Consider the following 21,472-nt stretch of genomic DNA (forward strand, 5'->3'; position numbering starts at 1 on the left):
TTCATATAAGACCATACTTCTATAAAATGCCAGTTAAATTTATTAAGAGAAAGCAACAAGCCAAATATGTGTATATTCTTGGTATACCTTATATCGTAGGTAATAGGCATTACAATCGCTTGACAAAAGGAGTCTAGAAACCTTCCCTTTTTAAAGCAAAAAACTGGTTTTTATTTATTTTGTAAATAATTTTATAAGAAAGCAAAAAAGTTAATCAAGTGAAACTGTCACAGAAATTTTTTGCTATAATACTGTATTTCTTATAAAGTTGTTTTCTTTACGCTTTCATACATTTCTGTTGAAAAAATATTTTTTTTAGTAGTTTGCATTTATATTTTTTATTCAGTATTTTTTTTTTATTTGTATTCTACTCAAGCAAAGCGATAGAAAAACCTTCAATTTATCTAAAGCATATTTGGGGTTCATAATGTACACCAATTCGTTATAAAGATTAATCAATATAGTGATTTGGCACTAAGCTTCACCTTAAGTAAATAGATCTACGCGTGTCAGCTGCCAGCTGCTTCCATAAGAATTATTCAAGGTAAATTATTGAAGAACCACAAAAAATATGTTTCATCGTACCAGTAAATTCTTGAATAATTGTATTACAAATCGTAAATGAATTTAAAACATTTTAATGGAGTAAATATTCATAAAAAATATAATTAATGCTTTTGGCTTTTCGCATTTAGAGATGATGACCCCCCTTGCATAAATGTCATAACAGTTAAAACCATTTAATTTTGTTTATTTATGTGTTTATTATCAGTGCAGTCGACAGGTCAGTAGTTCCAAAATTTACATATTTGATTTTTTCATTAATATTACGAATACTTCTTTACTATCATAAATTGTTAGTTGAAGAAAAAATATATATTTGCTAATTATTTATAAAGAACATTGTGTATATTGTTATACCTGAAGCGCTGATCCATAGTCACAGATAAATAGTTAATTAATATCATAGCGATACAAGAGCATTACGAATATTCGTTTTCACTGCTTTCGTCAATAGAACTGTGCGACCACTAAGTAAATTTGTACTGTATATTTGCAGAGTAATGCGTAATTTTATGAAGAACACTTCGCTGTCTCGTTATAAAATTTTCCCTGTTGTTCTATGCGTAAATACTGAAATTCTTTTAAATATCACAATGGATTTGTTGGTGCTTAACATGGATCAAAATAATTACCCCTGAAAATTCTATGATTGACTGTTGAAGAGGGTGACAGATTACGCTTTAAGTTCGAAGCGTTTTACTTAACTCCATATTGCTCGCCACACAATCCCATACAAACTTGTCCCACCTAAAAATATGATGTGCTATAAGCGTGAGCGTGGCGACCAAACCATCTACGCGTCACTCTCTTAATCTTACGCATTACGCTTACATTGCCTTGCATTCTATGCAGATCTCCACATTTCTCACGTCCTCGTTATTCCACACTTACCCTTCAGGGATCATTTCTTCAGCATTCAGTCTACTTTCATTCTTCCTCTGCCAGTTCCATGCCTCACTGTCATACATCAGTGTAGGTACCAGCACTCCATTGTGGACTTGCTAGCTTCGCTTCTTTGGATATTTTTTTGATAGCTCCATCTTAGTTTTGTCCTTCATCAATGGAGTTACCTGCATTTACCCTTCTTTCAATATATCAGCCTTTCCATCTCTCATAAAAATATTTCCTAAATTTGCAAACTCATCCACCTGATCCAAGTATTCCTCATTCACAACTATACTGCACATTGTTTTCTTACTCTCTCTTTCAAAAACCTTGACTTTAGACTTACTTACATTCGTCATCAACTCATTCTTCATACATACTTTGTTCATCCTAGATACGAGAGACTATAGATATTCCATACTGTTAGCTTTCAATTCATGGATGCAATTATCCATGTATAGATTGAATAACCACGGTAACATTACGCAACCTTATTTAACACCTCTTGTGATATCAAACCACCCCGTAAAACCACCGTTCAAACTAACACATGCAACACTTTTCTCATACATAGACGCAATTGCCTGAGTCAGATTTGTATTAACTCCATACTTGGACAACACCTTCCATAGCTTTTCTCTGTCGCCTGAGTTGTATGCTTTTTGTAGATCTACAAAGCAACAGAAAAGTTTCCGGTTTTTTGCCAGAAACTTTTCAATCAGCATACGCAATGCGAAGATCTGGTCTATTTTCATACCGTGTAATTGAATTGTATGTACCATGCAGGTATATTATCGTTTAAAAAAACTTACATTTCCAGGAGAAGATAGTCCTGACAAATTCCATGTGATTTGTAAAACATCGATTTCGACCAAAAGGATGGAGTATGTGAAAAAAATTTGGAAAACATTTCTTTTTTTCTTAAACAACGGTTGACTTAATTGATCGAAAGCATTGCTGGAATCCACGAAGGTGGCATCTTTATGCTTTCGTTTCTTGTATGTAGTGAACGATTTAGGATTCTGAAAGGATTTTACGGGTTAGCGCTTAGGTGAAAAACTTTTTGCTTTGTTATACAAGTAAAAACAAACAAACAAAAGAAGCAATTTGAATTTTCCACAAGATAATTGGGGAATACTCAGTTTACCTACCAATATAGTATAAATTGGTGTTCACGATAGAATAAAACAGCGTTCATTATCTTTTTTTGTAATGTGCAGGCACTTGTACCAGCAAAAAATATATATGTCACAACAATAGCATACAAAAAAAGTTGAACCGTGACGGAAATATGCTTTTATGCAATAAAATTTATGTATTTGTTACTCATTACAATAATTACAAAATACAGTACGTAAGTACATATGAATACATATTTATACACCTGGTGTCGCATTAAAATTTAACAAAGTATAATTTTTTTGCTGTTGGAATGTCAACGTACATAATTCTACGCAACAGATTTTTTAGAGCATACTATAGATAAATCTTAAATTATATTTACATACTAAATAGGAGTTATAAAATATTGTTTTTTTTAATGTCTTTGAATTGAATAATATTATTTTGATTTCAATTATGAATCTAAAATTCTTCAAGAATTTTCTTTTTTTTCTTGTATTAGGCAATTCACCCTAAAAAGAGTGCTATGTGATGAATTTTCTTCATACTATACATAATTGACGGTGAAAATTTGTTCTACTATATATTTTGAAAATGAATGATTCCATCAAAGTAAACCCATTTTAAGAACAGTATCCATCGCAAAAAATGACCACAGTAAATTTATCATGCCAAATATTTATAATACAATATTATTTAATTATTACAATAATTAATAAAAAAAATGTCGGCCCATTAGAATGCTAAGAATAACAAGAATCCTGAGATAAACGGCTCTGTAAACCCAAGTGAGTGATTGGTGTGATATACTATATGCACCATATTATTTAATTAATACCATTCCTCAAAATATTAATATGAAAATATATGAAACTGTTTACTGAGGCTTAAAGCCTGAATTTCGCTGCTTATCCAATATTTTTAGGTTCTATAAATATGGCATATTATGACAAGCAATCTCTCAAAACGTTTTTGCAAAATGGAAAAATATGCCAAAAAATCACTACAGTGGATAAAAATATATTTTAGAGCTCATTACTTAATCACATAGCCATGTCAGATGAAACATTATAAGTGGTCGATGTCCCATAACCACCTTTTCAGGAAAGCTTGCTTTTAGGTCTTTCCAAACTCACATTCAATACCGATACGAAATTGTTCTTAATTAATCTTATCAGAAGAATAAGAAGGAATATGGATGAGGCTAAGATGACTACAATCAAAGCCAAGACGTCCAGCATGAAGTACTGGTATAGAGGAACGTTCAGACCAGGGGACCGCAGGTGCTTCGCTCCCCCGTGGCGGAGAACGTACTCTGTCCACCAGACTGCCCGCTCTAGGGAGGTTTGTGGCTGGTCGTACATCTTCTCCCTTAGACTGACCATATTTTTATGATATCTGAAAAAAATAGTTTGTTTAACGAACACAATCACCACATTACCTCATTGAAACATCTCGCACAATAATACATAAAATAAATTTTAAAAGTTTCGGTCTAGATCAAAACAAAAGGGACACAATTTTTCCAGAACTTAATAACAAAAAAACAACTTAATTAGTATCGAGGACGCGAGAGTTTCTGAAATATTACAATTTAAATATTCTTTGTTTTCGAATCTGCCTTTCAGACCCTACATTGTAAAAAAGGATCTCAGTTGATTCCAGCTCACGAAATCTCTAAAACGGTGAGATTTGGACTGTTTTTTAAAAACTCTAAGTTAGCCATCTCATTTCCGTAAGTTTTCTACGACGTTAGACGTTTAAATATTGATTTAGCAATCGTAAAGTATGAGAGCATATTTATTACGAATGTTTCCATTGTTGCATTAGGTTTCGAACAAATATTTATTTTTTCTTTAACTGTTAATAATAATTCATACTTAAGATTACATATCATGAATTTTTAAATAATAAACTAGTAGTTACGACACTCAAGCGTCGCATGGTATTCACTAGTTAGTGGCTCATGATCACAGGGGCCTAACTACAAATCCGGTGTGTTGAGTTAAGCTTGGTTTCGGTAAGGCCATAATCATATTTATACTACACGAAGCTCTATCAAGCTTTATCACTATACACCCGCCAGCTGAGCATATCATTTGGGCATATGAGCATTCTAATCATTATTTGTATTTATTCTCAAAACGATGTTTTTGTGGATAGGACCTTAATTACTTGATATTATCGTGCTTTCCAACAATAATTACACCAAATATTCGGTGAAACATGTTCTCAAACAAACCAAACCTAATAATTGCAATCAATCAAATGTTAGGTTCCAATTCTCTATGGTTTACATGGCAAGTTCTCTAAGTAATTGCTCCAGTAATAACAGTGATTATTAACAAAATAAAATAATCTAACCTTACTTAATTACAACTGTGAATAAAGTGATTATAAAACTGTGTTAAGTGTTATAAATTTACACGTTTATGTCCGTAAACTGCAAAAACAAGAACAAATAGTTACAGACTTGACAGCTGCAAGCAACTATTACAACAATAATATTTCCAATATCAGAAGTAACTGAAATAAACATTTAATATGCCTCTTTTCGACAAAACTCACTGTGCTCAGTGCAAAAAGGCAACAAACATTGAAAAAGACATACGTTGTGCAAAATGTAGTATGTATTTTCACACTACATGTAGCGGCCTAACTCGCGCCGAATTACAGTCATTCACGGCGAAGTCGGCACATACTCTTTCGTTCATATGCGACTTCTGTGTCACGCCAAAAGCTGCCTCTCCTCAGGATGAAAAATTAATAGAGAAGCTGAGCGCCGAAGTGAAAAAACTACTTAAGTGTGAATTGACTGATATAAGCAAAGCAATCGATTTTTTCTCTAAAAAAATTGATGATTATGAGGAAGAGAAGAAAAAAATTTACCAAAAAATAAAAGAAGTACAAAATGAAAACAAAACTTTAAAACAAATGGTCAACAAAATTCAACAAAATGCTCTTGAGACGTCTATAGAAATCCAAGGACTGGAATTAAAAGAAAATGAAAATCCTAACATTCCGGTGGAACTCATACTGAAGAAATTAGAGTGCGATGATCTACTTCTGCACAACAACATTGAAAACTGCTACTCAACAAAAAAATCAATCACATTGAAATTAAGAACAAAAGAAGCTAAAAACAGAATACTTTCCCAAAAAAAGAAAGTTGGGTATTTTACTGCAAAGGATATGAAATACTCTTCTTCTGAAACAAAGATTTACATAAATGAGAAACTTACGCCCGCCAACAACCAACTTCTTTGGCTAGCAAGATCTACAAAATCTATGGGTTACAAATTTGCTTGGACAAAAAACGGAAATGTATTACTACGAAAAAACCAGGATTCACCAATAATCTTCGTTAAGGACGCGAATGATATTCCACTACAATAATTCGGACCCCATATAAAAAAAGACAAAATTAAATAAAAACTTCACACAAAATGGCTTACGCAGACAATATTGTTCCTAAAACCCAAGAATGCGATAACTTCATTGAAATAAATGCAATTTTCGAAGATACTAACTTCAACATGCTGAACATGAATATAAGAAGTATCCGGAAACACTATGACGAATTCTGTATCCTTTTAAATTCTCTATCTTTCCAGCTAGATATAATAATACTTACTGAAACCCAAATGCGAGAATGTGTCCCTTTCAGCTTACCTAACTTTAATACCTTGTCAATACCCTCTAGACATACCTCGCATGATAGCCTTACTTTATTTTATAATACTCTATCTTTATCCAACATAAATGTAAATATACTAAAATTCAATTACTCTAATGCTGTCCATGTAACATTTACTTTAAGGGGAAAAAAATATTCAGTATTGGCTATATATCGATCTCCCTCTTTATCCACAAATCTATTCATTCTAGAAATTGAATCATTCATAAATGAAGTTAATGTGAACCAATTCGATTTTTCCTTCATTGTAGGAGATATCAACATAAACATACAAAACGCAATATTAAATCCAACTGCAAATGAATACTTGAACTTACTGTATACCAAAGGTTATCTATCTTACGTGAACAGTACCACTAGGCCTAATCATCCAAATGATTCATGTTTAGATCACATATTCCTCAAATCAAATAAAAGTTACCCACATAGATCTGCTACCTTCAAAATTGACATAACAGACCACTATCCGACCTTCTATGGTCATTGTACTGAAAAATTACCTAACTACACAGATCACATTAACGGTCAGCAAATCAAAACCAAAATTAATTACATATCTCTAGACATCTCACTAACAGCCGAAACATGGGTCTCAGTGCTTTCTAATGATGACACAAATATATCTCTAAATAATTTTTATGATATAATTCAAAACCATATTGAAAAATGTTATGAACCATTAGCAGCACCAAAAAGTAAACACAGACACATAAAACCATGGATTACACGTGGATTAATAATCTCAATTCAGCATAGAAATAAACTGTTCAAATCTTATAAAACTTATGAAAAGCATTGCCTATCCACAAATGAAGCACAAAATTACAACAAACGTAACCATTATATTATATATAGAAATTATCTAAATACTCTAATAAAAAAATGCAAACACCAGTATTACTCTGAACAACTACAAAAAGCACATAACGACTCACGAAAAACATGGAACATCATAAATGAGATCTCAAACAGGAATCAAAAAGAACACAAAATTCCTCAAAAAATTATAACTGAAAATAATATAATCCTTGATAATCCTAAAGATATTGCAACCAATTTCAACCACTTTTTTACAAACATCGCCTCTACCCTAATTGACAATAATCCTTCTCTTAGCTTGCACTCTGAGCATGTACCCCCAGACTTTCTGAAGACTAAAAATTCTACCTTCGAACTTTCCGAATTTCCCGAAATAACTGAATTTGAAATCACAAACCACATTGACAATCTAAACGCTAGGTCTGCAAATGGCCCAGACAACTTAAGTAACACTACAATTAAATCTATAAAAAAACATATAATCAAACCATTACACCATATATTTAACGCATGCATCAGAGATAGTATTTTTCCGAATAAATTCAAACTAGCTAACATCATCCCAATACACAAATCAGGACCTAGATGTAAAACAGACAACTACAGACCAATCACATTAACTTCTCAATTGTCTAAGATATTAGAAAAATGCATTAAAAAACGTATCGTCGATTTTCTGGAATCAAACTCACTCCTTTCACCTAACCAATATGGCTTTAGAACTAAACTAGGTACTGATGATGCTATATTTAATTTAACCAAAAACATTTATTCTAACCTGGACTCAAACATCAAAACTTTAACCATTTTTTTAGATTTAAAGAAAGCCTTTGACACAGTCAACCATAGAACTCTCTTAAAGAAAATATCCAACATTGGAATTCAACACAAATGTCTCATGCTGTTACAAAATTATATATTGAATCGCCCACAATGCACAAAAATTGGAACATATTTGAGCAATTTTGATTTAGTAAAACATGGTGTACCACAAGGAACTGTATTGGGGCCGTTACTCTTTCTAATATATATAAATGACTTATGTAATATTAAAATACCTGGTAAAATTTTCTCATTTGCTGACGATACTGCAATAACAGTCCAAGGAAAATCATGGGAAGATACTACTAATAAAGCTAACAAATGTATTACTATTGTCAAAGAGTGGCTAGATAGAAACCTACTTACCCTAAATTATGATAAAACTATTTGTATTCTTTTCTATAACACACAGAAGTCGGCTCCTAAAACCAATCTTAATTTGAAGTTTCATAACGTAAATTGTAACCCAAACACATTCTGTAACTGTGAGGAGATGAAATCTGGAAAACTTATTAAGTATTTAGGTGTAACTATAGATTGTCAACTTAAATGGACCAGCCATATTGAAAAAACTGTTACCAAATTGAGATACCTAAAATATATTTTTAAAAGAATGAGTAATGTAGTAAATATAAAAACCATGAAACTAGTTTATGACTCACTAGTTCATTCATCTCTTTCCAATGGAATAATTGGCTGGGGCGGAACTTTCAACAATCATGTAAAACCACTAGAAATTGCACAAAAATCAATTATTAAGATAATGTACCAAAAGACTAAATCCTATCCCTCTAAACAATTGTTCCAAGAAACTGAAATTTTGGACCTTAAGCAGACTTATAGTGCTCAATGTCTTAAATTTATTTATACGCGACCAAACAACTTTATTAAAAATTCAAATTGTGCCAGCCAACGACATAGCGCTTGTGAATATGCTGTGCCTCACTGCAAAACCAGGTTGGCCCAAAGGCATATTAGTTTTATTGCTCCAAAAATGTATAATTCTTTATGTACAACCTTTAAAAGGGACACGTGTGTAAACCTTCAATCTTTTAAAAAGTACATCAAATCTTGGCTAAAAAACACTGAACTAGATATTTTTTTCTTATAAGTTTTAGCAAAGCTATCTGTAACATTTATATCAATGTAAACATTATTTTTTATTATTTCACATACATACAAAACAGCGGATATATTTTATTGTTTGTCTGCTAATTCACTTTTTAAGATGTCTTCAAAAACTCGTATTTTTTACCTTATTTTTTGTGTTATTTTAAAACTTTTACATGTTACATGATTTACTTTGTCTGCTAATTCACTTTTTAAGATGTCTTCAAAAACTAGTATTTACCTTATTTTTTGTGTTATTTTAAAACTTTTACATGTTACATGATTTAGTTTCTTGTATTGTATCTCTACAGTAACTCTTTTAAAATAACTTAAATTTATATTTAATATTGTATCTTCACTTAAACCATAGAAATAAGATAAAAATACTTATAATACCCACACTCAGGCTTCGCCTTCGTGGGATTTTTTTTAATAATGTACATTTATTTCAATATTTTTTATACATTTTTCAATATTTTATGTAACCATGTATGTATAAAAAAAAAATTCAATAAATAAATAAATTATAATTTTGCTTAAAAGAACATGAAACACACAAGAAATACAAATTTTAACTTCTGGGCTTGAGCTATTCGATTTCTTACAGCTCAGTGCCGGGAATAAGTTTCAATCGTTTCGCCTTCAAGTTACGGGTAGGGAGGGTTTCGAGGTAATCTTTTGGCGTATGTTTAAAACAAAGTTTCGTCTGATAGAAACTGACAAAGTTGTATTGAACTAGAAGGAGGAAAGACTATTGAAATTGTCATTTTTTGATAGTGGGGGCCTATAAGCCTTGGCTACGGATAATCATTGGCATTTCGATTTTTGTCTGATGTGAAATTACGTATCGAACTCATGCAACAAAAATAATAATGATAGAATTATTTGTATAGCGCTGTTTTCGTGAGAAAATCACCTCGAACGGTTGGATTTGTTCTTCGTAATACGAGCGAATTTACTAACGGAATCGCAGAATCCTGGAATAAAGCTCCAATCTTTTGGCCATTTCTAAATAAAACCATATAGTAGAAATAAAAAAAGTACAAAAGAGGTTTATGCATTACCTGGACGTCAGAGATACATACTATCCATTCCTTTATTCGTTTTGTTCTTAACAGGAATGCTTGATTTCAACACCTTAAAAGTTAACCGAAAAATATTTTTAGGTAAGTAAAATTTTTAAACTTAATCTCTGGAATACTTGAGCCACCTATGTTGGAAGAGGATAACTTATAATATGTGCCTTACAGGAATACCTGTGGGAGATTTTTATACTCCGTAGGATTGGACTTCTGCCTATCAGAACACGCCAATCAACAGAACGACTTAACTACTTAACAATTCTGCATTATTAACATTGACCGACATTTTTAACGTCAGTTACAGACAGTTGTGCTATCAGACTATCTATTGATACGTGTCACAAAATAGAAAAAATGGCTCCATGACCTTTTACATTTCCATGAAGAAAATTTTATTTGATGAAATTGTGTTGTTTCACAATTTATTAATTTAAAATAACAAATAGTATCCTTTCGGTACGTTCCAGAGTAGAAGATACTCACAGTATCGCCCTGGTGTGAGACAGCCATTCAGAATTGAAACGTTGCTTGAATGGCTTTCGCCATGTTTGGTGACTAGATTTGAATAGCCAGGATCTCTCCCACCTTTCTCTTCCCCATTTCCTTGTACTCACCACTACGTTCAGATTTACAACATACCCCAATTTGGGTTACCATATTCTCACAGGCTCCAGACGGTTGGGAGAAGTTGGGACTCTTGTGCGGTATTCACGTAAAAAAAATAAACTTGTGTCACTGGTACGAGAACAGTTAACAGCTTGCAGAAGATTGTCCTGATGTTGGCAAACCTCCGATGTTAATAAGAGGAGTAAAACTTACATCGGATTTTTGATGACCTCTCTCACGGTGTCTTTCAATTGTTTTTTTGTCAGTTTCTCAATGGACAGGTGCTTTCCGATTCCACGCATGATTACCTTCTTGGCATTCATTTCCTGGTCAGCAAAGAATGGTATTCCAACAATTGGAACCGCATGGTGAATAGCCTCCTCCATGGATTGGAGGCCTACTTGTGATATAAAGGCTTTCATATTAGGATGACCTGAAAGAAAATCGACCTCATAAAATATTAAATATTTCACCACTCTATAAATAGGTACTTAGAAAGGAACATTTACTTTATTGTGGTCGATTTATTTCTGAAAAGAATTCAAAATCCACTTCGGTTTTTGTACCTGTATAGTGAAGTTTACAATTACGAACGTTTTTAATTTGCGATTTCATAAATACAAAAACTCTCAAAGACGCAATAAAATCAATAATCTGAATTTTATTAATAACTGCGCCTTGCTACATATTCTAATTATGCTGAGTGTTTCGATATGGTCCCGTGCGCTTTAAATCATGCATGTTTAATGCGTATTTGAAGAACAACAACGACACTATAAAATGATTGTTTAATGCGTATTTGAAAAACAACAACGACACTATAAAATGATTGTTTGATGCGTATTTCAAAAACAACAACGACACTATAATATCATTATTTAATGGGTATTTGAAGAACCATAACGACACTACTATATGATTGATAGATTAAGTTTACTGACCCACTTCTTGAACTGTGAAAACAAATTTAGTTTACATTTCGATAAAATTTACGAAATTTATTTTAAGTAATATCACTTCAAAATAAAGAGATCGATTAAAAAGTTAAAACATAAATATAATATTCATACTTAATAGATCGTTCTGTGGGAGCCACTTTGATGTGAAAACATTTGCAGGTTGATCAGGAAGGGTATCGTTCTCCCATTTCCACAACACCGTATAGGGCATCTCACTGAAGGCATCGAGGAAAATCTTCCTTGTCTCCGCCGGGAGCTGGTTGGACTTCACGTTGCTTCCCAAGCTGAAGTATACCACTCCAGTTGTAGCGCAATCCATTATTTTTTGTAGATCCTTTTCAAATAATAAAAGAGTCAATAAACAGTTTCACATATTCATAAAAAATACCAGTGAAATTGTTAAAAATATTATGTGTAATGAATCAAAACCAACAGAGAAACCAAAAATCAATACCCTGAAATGACTTACCGTTGGCAGTGGCTTTATAGGACCGATGTGCATACTCCCAAGGTACACGACTGCGGGAACTGATGGTCTCACTTCATTAAACAATTGGTATGAGTTCAGAAACAACATATCTACGTCCTCGCTGTCTAAATCAACTGATCTCATATTAGGACCAAAATGCTTCTTGAGAATGCCATCAAATCTTGGTAAGCCTACCATGTTAAACATGTATTTGTAGTAGAAATGTATGAAAAGTAATGCAATTTTCTGCCAAATATTGAGTTTTTCTTCTAAGAACGGAGAAAAAACATCACGATAATAAAACGGATGAGTTGGATTGCCGACGGAGTCGTGGTTTTGAAGAAGCCCATAGAATGGACTTATGACGATCACAGAACAATTAAATCGTTCTTTGAGAATGCCAACAATTGGAACCAATGATTCAACAAAGCAAAGATCAAAGCGTTCATCGTCACTAGTAAAAAGCTTCTTCATTGGAGGATAGGTAAAGAGTTCATCAGCCACGTTGCTCATGACATCCATAAACATGCTAACAATCGCAATGGGATTCGGAGTTTCCTTTCTCAAGTTGGCGAAGTTGAATGTACCTTCCCAGTGTTTATACGAAAAATCGTGCGTGTCGATCTGCGTAATATTATCATATTCCGGTTCTGTGGAATTGACGGGATCCGTGGTGATGATGACGAGGTGATGACCTCTCCTGGCCAGTTCTTCCATGAGCGCTCGGAACACGACTTGATGACTTATAGACGGTGTCGGGAACAAACCAAAAATTCGGGCGCTTAAGCATGTCGAAACAAATATTTGTAATAGACACAGTGACCTTAAAAGGGTCTTCATTTTGATTTCACGAATTAGTTCGAATGCTATAAAGATTTAAAGTCGATTATAATGATTCCCGTTTGGTAAGACAAAACACTTGCATTTCTGTCCGCTGTAAGTATGTCACTAGCTCAACGAGTTAAAGATGCGTAGAAGTGGACTGGTAAAAATGATAATTTAATATTTTTAAATAACTTTTTTCTCAAATTTATTTTCACAAGATGGCAAAAAAACTTGTTTTTTTATTGACATGCTTAGTTTTAATTGGTGTAAAGGTCGGATTCAAAACATAATTTTGTCAGTGAGGCTGATGGTTAATAGAGTTAGTCAATGCATACTGGTTCATTAAGGAAAAACGAGAGTTTGTGATGGCGTTAGAAACATTACATAATACACGCTTTACAATAAGATATTATGATTTATTATACAAGCTGTTCGGGGGTAAAGTGCATTAACCTCGGGAAGTCTTTTTACAGATACAGTTATATATCTTTATAAAGAAGTTTGCAAAGACGTTTGGAGCAATCGCTTGCCATAATGTGCCAAACTTATAGAACCATAAATATTTGATATACGGTCAAATCAAGGTGGATTAAATATATATATATCACCATTCTGCAGCTAGAAATGATAGTATATGTATGTAAATTATGTATATGCATAGGTAATCAAAATTTCTCAACACGATTTTTTTAACATCTGTCCCATACACTTTTCATCATTGTAAATTGTTGGGGTAATATTATTTTATCAATATCTGGATTTTATTCCGACTCCTTAGAGATTTCTTAACTTTTTTTGCTTATAAAAACTTTTTTCTTACCGATGAATAAAAGGAACAAATAATATTGTCAATTTTTTATGCTGGAATAAAATATTGTATTATCATTCTCAAACGAAAAATGTGAAACAGAAAAGTCAGCAAAATATTCGGCCGTTTCTGGGAATTGAATCCAACACTTCTGTCTTATCGGGACATTTCTTTGACCACTGAGCTAATTTGATCTTGCCAACTTCCGTCATTTTTACGTGAATATATTATATACTTCGAATTAAGATCTACCAACATAATCTTTATTTTCTTAACGCAAATTTTGGCTGCTATCTTTATGAATATTTGCAAGATTCTAGCGGAATTAAAATACAATCTAGGTAGTTTCTTGGATAAATATATCCCTTTTTTGTAATATGCGACATATATTCAAGTCAGATAAATTTAATTCAATATTTTTATACTTCTTATCGTGATAATTTTTAGGGTACTAAGCCGTGTTGCGTTACCTTCTTCTAAAGTCTTAAAAATATTATATTTTTGAAAGTGAAATAATTTATTGAGTAAAATCTCAAATTGGGATATACCAACCACTCTCAAACGAAAAATGTGAAACAGAAAAGACAGAAAAAGGGTTCGATTCCCAGATGCGAACGAATCTTTTTCTGTCCAATTATCCAATTATAAAATAATAATACCTTGCTATATTTTAAGTATTAATTTTAGATACATAAATGGAAAGTTCTTTAACTCATGATGGAAATGGCGCTACTAAGTGAATAAATGCTCCGATTTCGGAATTCTGAATTGAATGTTTTTTGACAAATTTCGCTATGACAGATTAAGAATTTTTGATTCTTAAAAGTAAAAAAAAAGTGATAGTTAGTTTTATCGTGAATAAAGTGATATAAATTTTATCATTTTTGAGCTTAAAAACGCACACACTTTATTCCATTGAAACCTGCGATAACCACGCGATAAGCGCACTATATTGCGTGGCTTGGCCTATTTCAGCATATCGCTAGCCATTCATTCCAATTGGTAGTTTATGGCGAGTGATACGCTGAAATAAGCCAACCCATGATGCGTATAGCGTAATGTGTCACCTACCTAAAAAAGAGATAATTTTTTACATTTTGTGAGCTTTAAAAAGATTAGTGATCTTATCAGCGATTCATGTTGGGTTTTATGGTTTCCAAGACCTTGAAATCCAAGTGTTTATAGTAAAATGACATTTTCAGGAATGCACCGATCAGGTATTATTACGACCAATTTAGGTGGGGCCATTTCATGAAAGGCTTCAAAATAAATACGTGATGATTTGCATTCACCGGCGATGTGTCGTTGAGAAATTTGCAGCTCTATTAGGCTTAAGGAAAAATGATTGAGAAATATATTCGCATAACTAAAACGTTTTTTATGAAAAAATATTGTTTATTGGACATCAAAATATTAAATGTGGTAGGCAGGTGTGGTGATAGAAATTAATGGCATTTATAAAATGTAACACATTTCATAATAATTTGGCGACGTTCTGCAGAACGAAGCTAGACAACAAAATTAAATAAAACGGTAATTAGTTTATTAATATAAATCATTGTTTCATTATTTTATCTGTAAAATATTTTCATTGTTTTTTCAACTTAACATTTATAATTTGTGGTACAGCCCACATGTATTTTTAATGTGCAAACATTATTAGCAAATAGCTACTTATATTTTATTATGGACACCCCAAAAATTATACACTTTTTACACATTTTACTATCTTTTGCTTATACTGTTTTCTTAATTTATTTACACGGTTTATTCACCAAAAATAAATATTTCGATAATATGGTATGAAATGCTAACAAAAAAATTTACAACCGTGCTGGCAACATCACTGGCTATTCTGGCAGCCATTTTGTTTTTTAACATTACGTACTTTAAATTTTACTGTTTTTTTAGGTTTTTATGAAGATTAATAATAATAATAATAAATTTATTTCACATAAAAATCGTACATTAAAACATGCGAAAACTTTGACTAGCCAACTAGGAATGGATCCTGTTTTAGGCCAGTCAAATTGACAAGTTTAGTTCATATTATAATTTAGCACTTAATATAAAACAAAACTGGTAAAGTAAATAACAGCCAGATAGTAGTAATAAAAAGACAGATCACCACAGGAGTTGTAAGGTAGAAAAAATGGAAAGGGTAGTTTATAAGTTTATAATATAGTTGGATGATTAGAAAATAATCGATACTATTGATAAATAAAGTACAGATTAATACAGAATTGACAATTGTGTTCAGAGGTGATAAATATGTGTTTTTGTATTGTATGGACTTTAAAAAAATATGTATCAGTGTTTTGACAATAATGTACATATATATTTTTTATAATGAGATTATCTATTTATTTAATTATTTAACGCCCAGAGGGCTTTTACATGGTTGGTGGTATAATTTTAATTTGAAAGATATTTTGAAACATAAAAAATAAGAATAAAATTACATTTGATAAAAGCTATGCAACAAGTCATACAAACACAAGAAACAAAAAATTAAAAACTATTGATCAACATATCTTCACTTTTTACCCTCCCTAAATCAAGGAGCCAGTCGTTGACCAATTTGCGCAAAACATTTGTACTTTTCGTTTTCCAAGCATTAGGAATGATAAAATAATTTAGGTCCAAGTACGAGAATTGCCGTTGCCCAATGGACGTCGTGGTTTTTATTGGGACTGTTGGATTATTCCTTGAAAGTCGGGTGTCGTGAAGGTGGTCGATGGAAGGGAAGTGCTGACGTTGTATTTGTGGAAGTAATATAATCTTTCTAATATACAGTTGTCTAACATCGAAAATTTTTGTTTCCGTGACTAATGCATCACTGGGGTACCTGAATGTTTTTTTGAGGATGACTCTTAGTAGTGATTTCTGTGCTTTAACCAGGGAGTCTAATATTGTTTTGGCACAGCCACCCCAACCTAAGGATGCATATTCGAGTAAAGAATTACACATGGAATAGTATATTGATTTCATATCTTTTACAGAGAGAATATTTCTGATGGTCATAAAGAGGTGGGTAAGTTTTCTGACTTTTGAGGCAGTTAAGTTAATGTGTTCATCCCATCTCAGATATTTGTCTATGGTGATTACTAAATATTTTAAACTACCTTCGGATTCTAGGTTTTTGCAAGTCCAAGTATTCGGTTCATTACAAATGTGAATAATAATATTCAGTATTTCCTTGGGTTGTCCCGCTTGAGTTGCACTAAAACGTATAAATTTTGTCTTTTCCGTGTTGAGAGTAAGGAGATTATTATCTAGCCAATGTTTAACATTGTTTATCCCAATTTCGGCTTTTCTATGCGTTTCTAACCAGTTTTTAGCCTCAAATATTAAGACCGTACCGTCAGCAAAAGTGATGATATGATCGGCAAGGTTACTGTTACAAAGATTATTGATATAAATATCAAACAATATCGGTCCTAAAGTACTTCCCTGTGGAATACCAAATTCGATATTAGCTGGATTATAAATATATTTTTTTAAATTACGAAAATGCATTTTTTTCAAAAGAAGATAATACTGAAAAGTCTTAACTAAAACTAAAATTTAGAGAAAAAGTGAGGGTAGCCATTTTCTGTCAGGGCACTAGCACAGTGTCAAATGGCATATTAAGATATGATTCCGATCAAAGCCAGACGTTCTGCATTCAAAAAATCTCGTAATGATGAATTAAGCGTTAGTATTATTTATAATAATTACTAAATCTTATTAATAATATATGAAACATAACACTATTCAGATTGATGGATTAAAACATAGATATATCGTGATTGTATGTATGTTTGCTGTCTTAATTCTGCAAAACTTTTCTGATCAAATCACGCACTAGAGTTTAGACAGTTATAACGAGGACAAACTATAAATGCGTATTAAAATCTTATTATCATACTAAATATTATTGTAATTCAAGATTTTAAAAATAAATTAAAATGCACATTATTTTAACTATATTTGTTGATGTCCATGATGTTTGACTGGTCACACCTTTAATTTCACAAAATTGTAAACATTCTAATTATGTCAAATTAAAATCTGTTTCCGGTTGATTAGTTTTTTTCCTACATTAGCTCCACATAGGAGGCTCTTAGAAAAAAAATTTCCACCAAAGCCCATGTCATCTTTGGTGATGCTGTGTTGAGGCTATTTTTGAGGAAAGGAATAAGAGGAATTTTCGGGAATTAAAAGGGTATGTGCGGTGGGTAGGAATCTGAGGATTGGTGTGTCTAGGAGTCACGGACATATGAGTGCATCCTTCGCATTGCGGTGCAAGGCGATGGGTCGAGATAGTCCTGTTGGAAAGGTCAAAAGATTCCCCCAACCAGTCTCTCCCGATTCGCCGCAAATACGTAGACTATCTTCGTCCTGTGAACCCGGGCATCCCTGCTATTAGTAGTTATTTTACTAAATACATAAATAAAGTATCACTGTTGTATCACTAAATACATAAATAAAGTATCCAATTTGGGAGGCGGGTATGGGTGCCACCGCCCCAGGAATCATTTGATGGATGACCAACACTGTGACTTAGTAGGGTTCATGAGGGTGAGTTTTGTCGAGGTCTTGACGGTGAATGCGTTTGCCCACCTATTGCGTGGCGGGTCGGATCGGGAGAGAATTGTTGAGGGAGACCTTTTGACCTCTCCAGCCGGAATCTCTCTCTCGATCCATCGCATTGCACCTCAGTGGGAGGGATGTATTCATAAGTCCGTCACTCCTGGAGACATTGACCTTCAGATTCCTTCCAACCTCTCATACCCTTTTCCTTTCCAGAACTTTGTCTCCTTACTTTGCCTAAAAAGACCCTCCATACAGCATCGCCAAAGTTATCAGTATTTTTTTCCTCCTTTTTTTTGGCGACCATTTTTATAAATCTTTCAAAAGTGAGTGTTATTCCGTTTTATTTATTTGTTAACAATTTTGGGAATCAATGAGTTTTTTCTATAAAATGTTACATTATTCATATTGTGGTACGATATTAAAATGAGGTTAATTTCAAACAATCATTTGTTACTGTACGTGAATATGCATATTATAAATAATAGAAGGCTTCAACATTGAAATCTAAGTGTAACATAATAATATATGCACAAATTAATGTGACAACATGAAAACAAAAAGTGGATATTTCATATTTCATTCAACACCTTGACAACGCATGCATGTAATCAGATTTTTTTTTCTTGGTAAATAAAAAATCTGTAATAACAATGTGCTTGGTTACTGTACATTCGTTGGTGTAAGTCCCGGTATTTGAAAAAAAAAGAATACAATAAACCTTAATAATAACGTATATTTTTGTATTAAGGCGAAGCGGTACAAAGTAATAAAAAATGATTTGTTTTTGGTTTTGAAAATTTGATCGCTTCAGAAATATTTCAGATGCTTTCATGCTTCTAGTGTCTATACAATCTTGGCCTTTGAAACAAATAATCGTTTTTTTTCTGATAATTCTTTTCATAATCAGGTCTAAAAAAACTGCATCAGTGTTAAAATAGTATATTAAAGTATAAGTGGATAAACAGGTCTTTAAAACACGCGCGATTTTTCGAGCACGAGGGCGTAGCCGAGTGCTCGAAATAAAGCAAGTGTTTTAAAGACAAGTTATCCACGAATACTTTACGCTATTTTTTTTATTGGTACACTTTGAAAACATAAATATTGATATTATTATTAAAAATTTGGAAATGAGAACTATTAATGAATTCGTGATGTGACATCACAATATCTTGTTGTCATGGAAATGAAAAACATTTGTAATGTTTTATTTGACGTTTAAAATATTCCTGTCAGATTTATAGTTAAAGACTACACCTTTTGTTGATTTGTTGATGTTGCCATGGTAACTTTAAAAAACGCGCGTTCCATAAAGTGCGATTTAAACACGCTAGAGCGTACTTTAAATGAGTAAAAAAGGGCACCAATAGAAAAAAAACTTCTATTTACGAACTCACTTTCGGTCATGGTTTTATTGTATATAGTGTGATAAATTATTTTTTTTAGAAAATTACTTAAAACATTAAAATATTTATGACTGAACTTCGGAAAATAAAATAAAAACACATTTTTTAATGTTTATTTTTCTTGCATGAATTAAAACAGGTGGCTGGTGTTAAGCGGGAATTTAAACCTTATCGCCATTTGCATAATGAATGTAATTATTAGCGGCCCGATTCCAAACGTTGTACAACGTGGAGCATCGCCTTAAGTGTTATAAACCTTTGCAGCAATTGGTTGAGTTGGTGAACTTAAGAATACGGGACAGTTTACGAGATATTGCATGTGCCAATATATCGGATTATACCTATTCATGAGGTTTTGTATTATGAGATGATGTTTTATATTTTTATTTACGAAATATTGACGAGTTTGTGTAGGTACCTACTTAACAGATAAGAGGCTGGTGAGCCAATATTACACTTTTCCCATATATTGACGAAATTTTTACCATGATTATTGTTTACGCCAATAGTGGCTAATTGTTGATTCATAGAGAATTAGTTTACTAACAAAGAATTTTATTCCCGACCCTCCTTTCTCCCCTCATTGATACCTCTCCCCGTGTCCGGGATTCAGTCCAAACCAACAGTGAACATTATACCACCTACCTTACCAACATAAAGCATCGCATATCAATCAGAAAATCATTACAAACGCATCGCAATAAATAAAAGTTGTTGAACCAAAGCTATGGTTAAAGTAGCATCCCAATAAGTGAATGTTCCTCAACCTCAGTAAGTACCTTCTACATTATAAAACTCATTGCACTAGTAACGATATCAACATAGAATAATTGATTTATTTATTAGAAGGTCCATGGCTTGAGCAATCATTGCTGTTCGACGGAAAAAAATGAGTATTTCTGATTTATTAAAATCCAGTTAAAACGGGATTGCAGGCCTTTTCCTGATAAACTTTTAGTGCATACCTTAAATATTGGTACACATGTTTATCCACCTGCATTTTTTTCATAATAATATACGATGACAAATTGCGAAAATATTTGAATTTTTACTAACACATATTGCGATAACACATTCGTGTTTTACTGAAAGTTTTTTAGGAAACCTATTTAATCGTTCGTTTGCAAAGGCTTGCAACCCCGTTTTAACTGGATTACGAACAATTTGAGGAGATTTTTAAGATAAATTGGTAAGTTTTCTCAGTCTTCGTTTATAAATTTGACATCAAATATAATAACGATGATTTTTTTGAACAGATTTTACTTTTAATTTAGAGAGCGCGTTTGGGTTGACGGCCACACAGACTTTAAAAAAATATATCAATCTGGTAGTCGGAGAAATTTATTATGTACTTAACATAATTTAAAAATTAAATAGTTTTCTAAAAACCCTTCGGGATTCAGGCTCCTGAGAGCCAGCCTAGGTTCTCACTGCAGGATAAGGTGTTTTTACAGCCGTTGTGCTCATATGATGCGTAAACTTTAAAGAATCGGCCATCGAACGTATGGTCAACAATTGCCCGCTACATTCATTCCCCGGCGGGAATGATGAGATCCACGCGGCAACTCCTGAGGCCCTCGACTGGCTCGAAGACCTAGATGCCCCCCTCTGACCCCCCCAGTATACGAAATAAGAAGAAAAATGAAAGCCGGCAGTATTTCAATTGGAGACAGTTAATTCCAGCTGCATTATAGACATTTATGTCAGCTGACTCGTTAAAAAT

General features: G+C 32.7%; 1 protein-coding gene across 1 annotated transcript; it reads right to left on the reverse strand.

The window, feature by feature from the left end:
- Positions 1-3,671: 3,671 nt before the first annotated feature.
- Positions 3,672-21,246, reverse strand: LOC149416678 (UDP-glycosyltransferase UGT5-like). The gene is made up of 6 exons (XM_089641293.1): positions 21,181-21,246; positions 20,907-20,953; positions 12,136-12,916; positions 11,778-12,000; positions 10,921-11,140; positions 3,672-3,969 (listed from the first exon to the last, which is right to left on the reverse strand). The coding sequence occupies exons 1-6, from the start codon at positions 21,244-21,246 to the stop codon at positions 3,672-3,674; spliced, it is 1,635 nt and encodes a 544-aa protein (XP_089497419.1).
- Positions 21,247-21,472: the final 226 nt, after the last annotated feature.

This window comes from Hesperophylax consimilis, chromosome 16 (genome assembly GCF_061612785.1).
Source record: "Hesperophylax consimilis isolate HC1 chromosome 16, BYU_Hcon_1.0, whole genome shotgun sequence".
Lineage (NCBI taxonomy): Eukaryota > Metazoa > Arthropoda > Insecta > Trichoptera > Limnephilidae > Hesperophylax > Hesperophylax consimilis.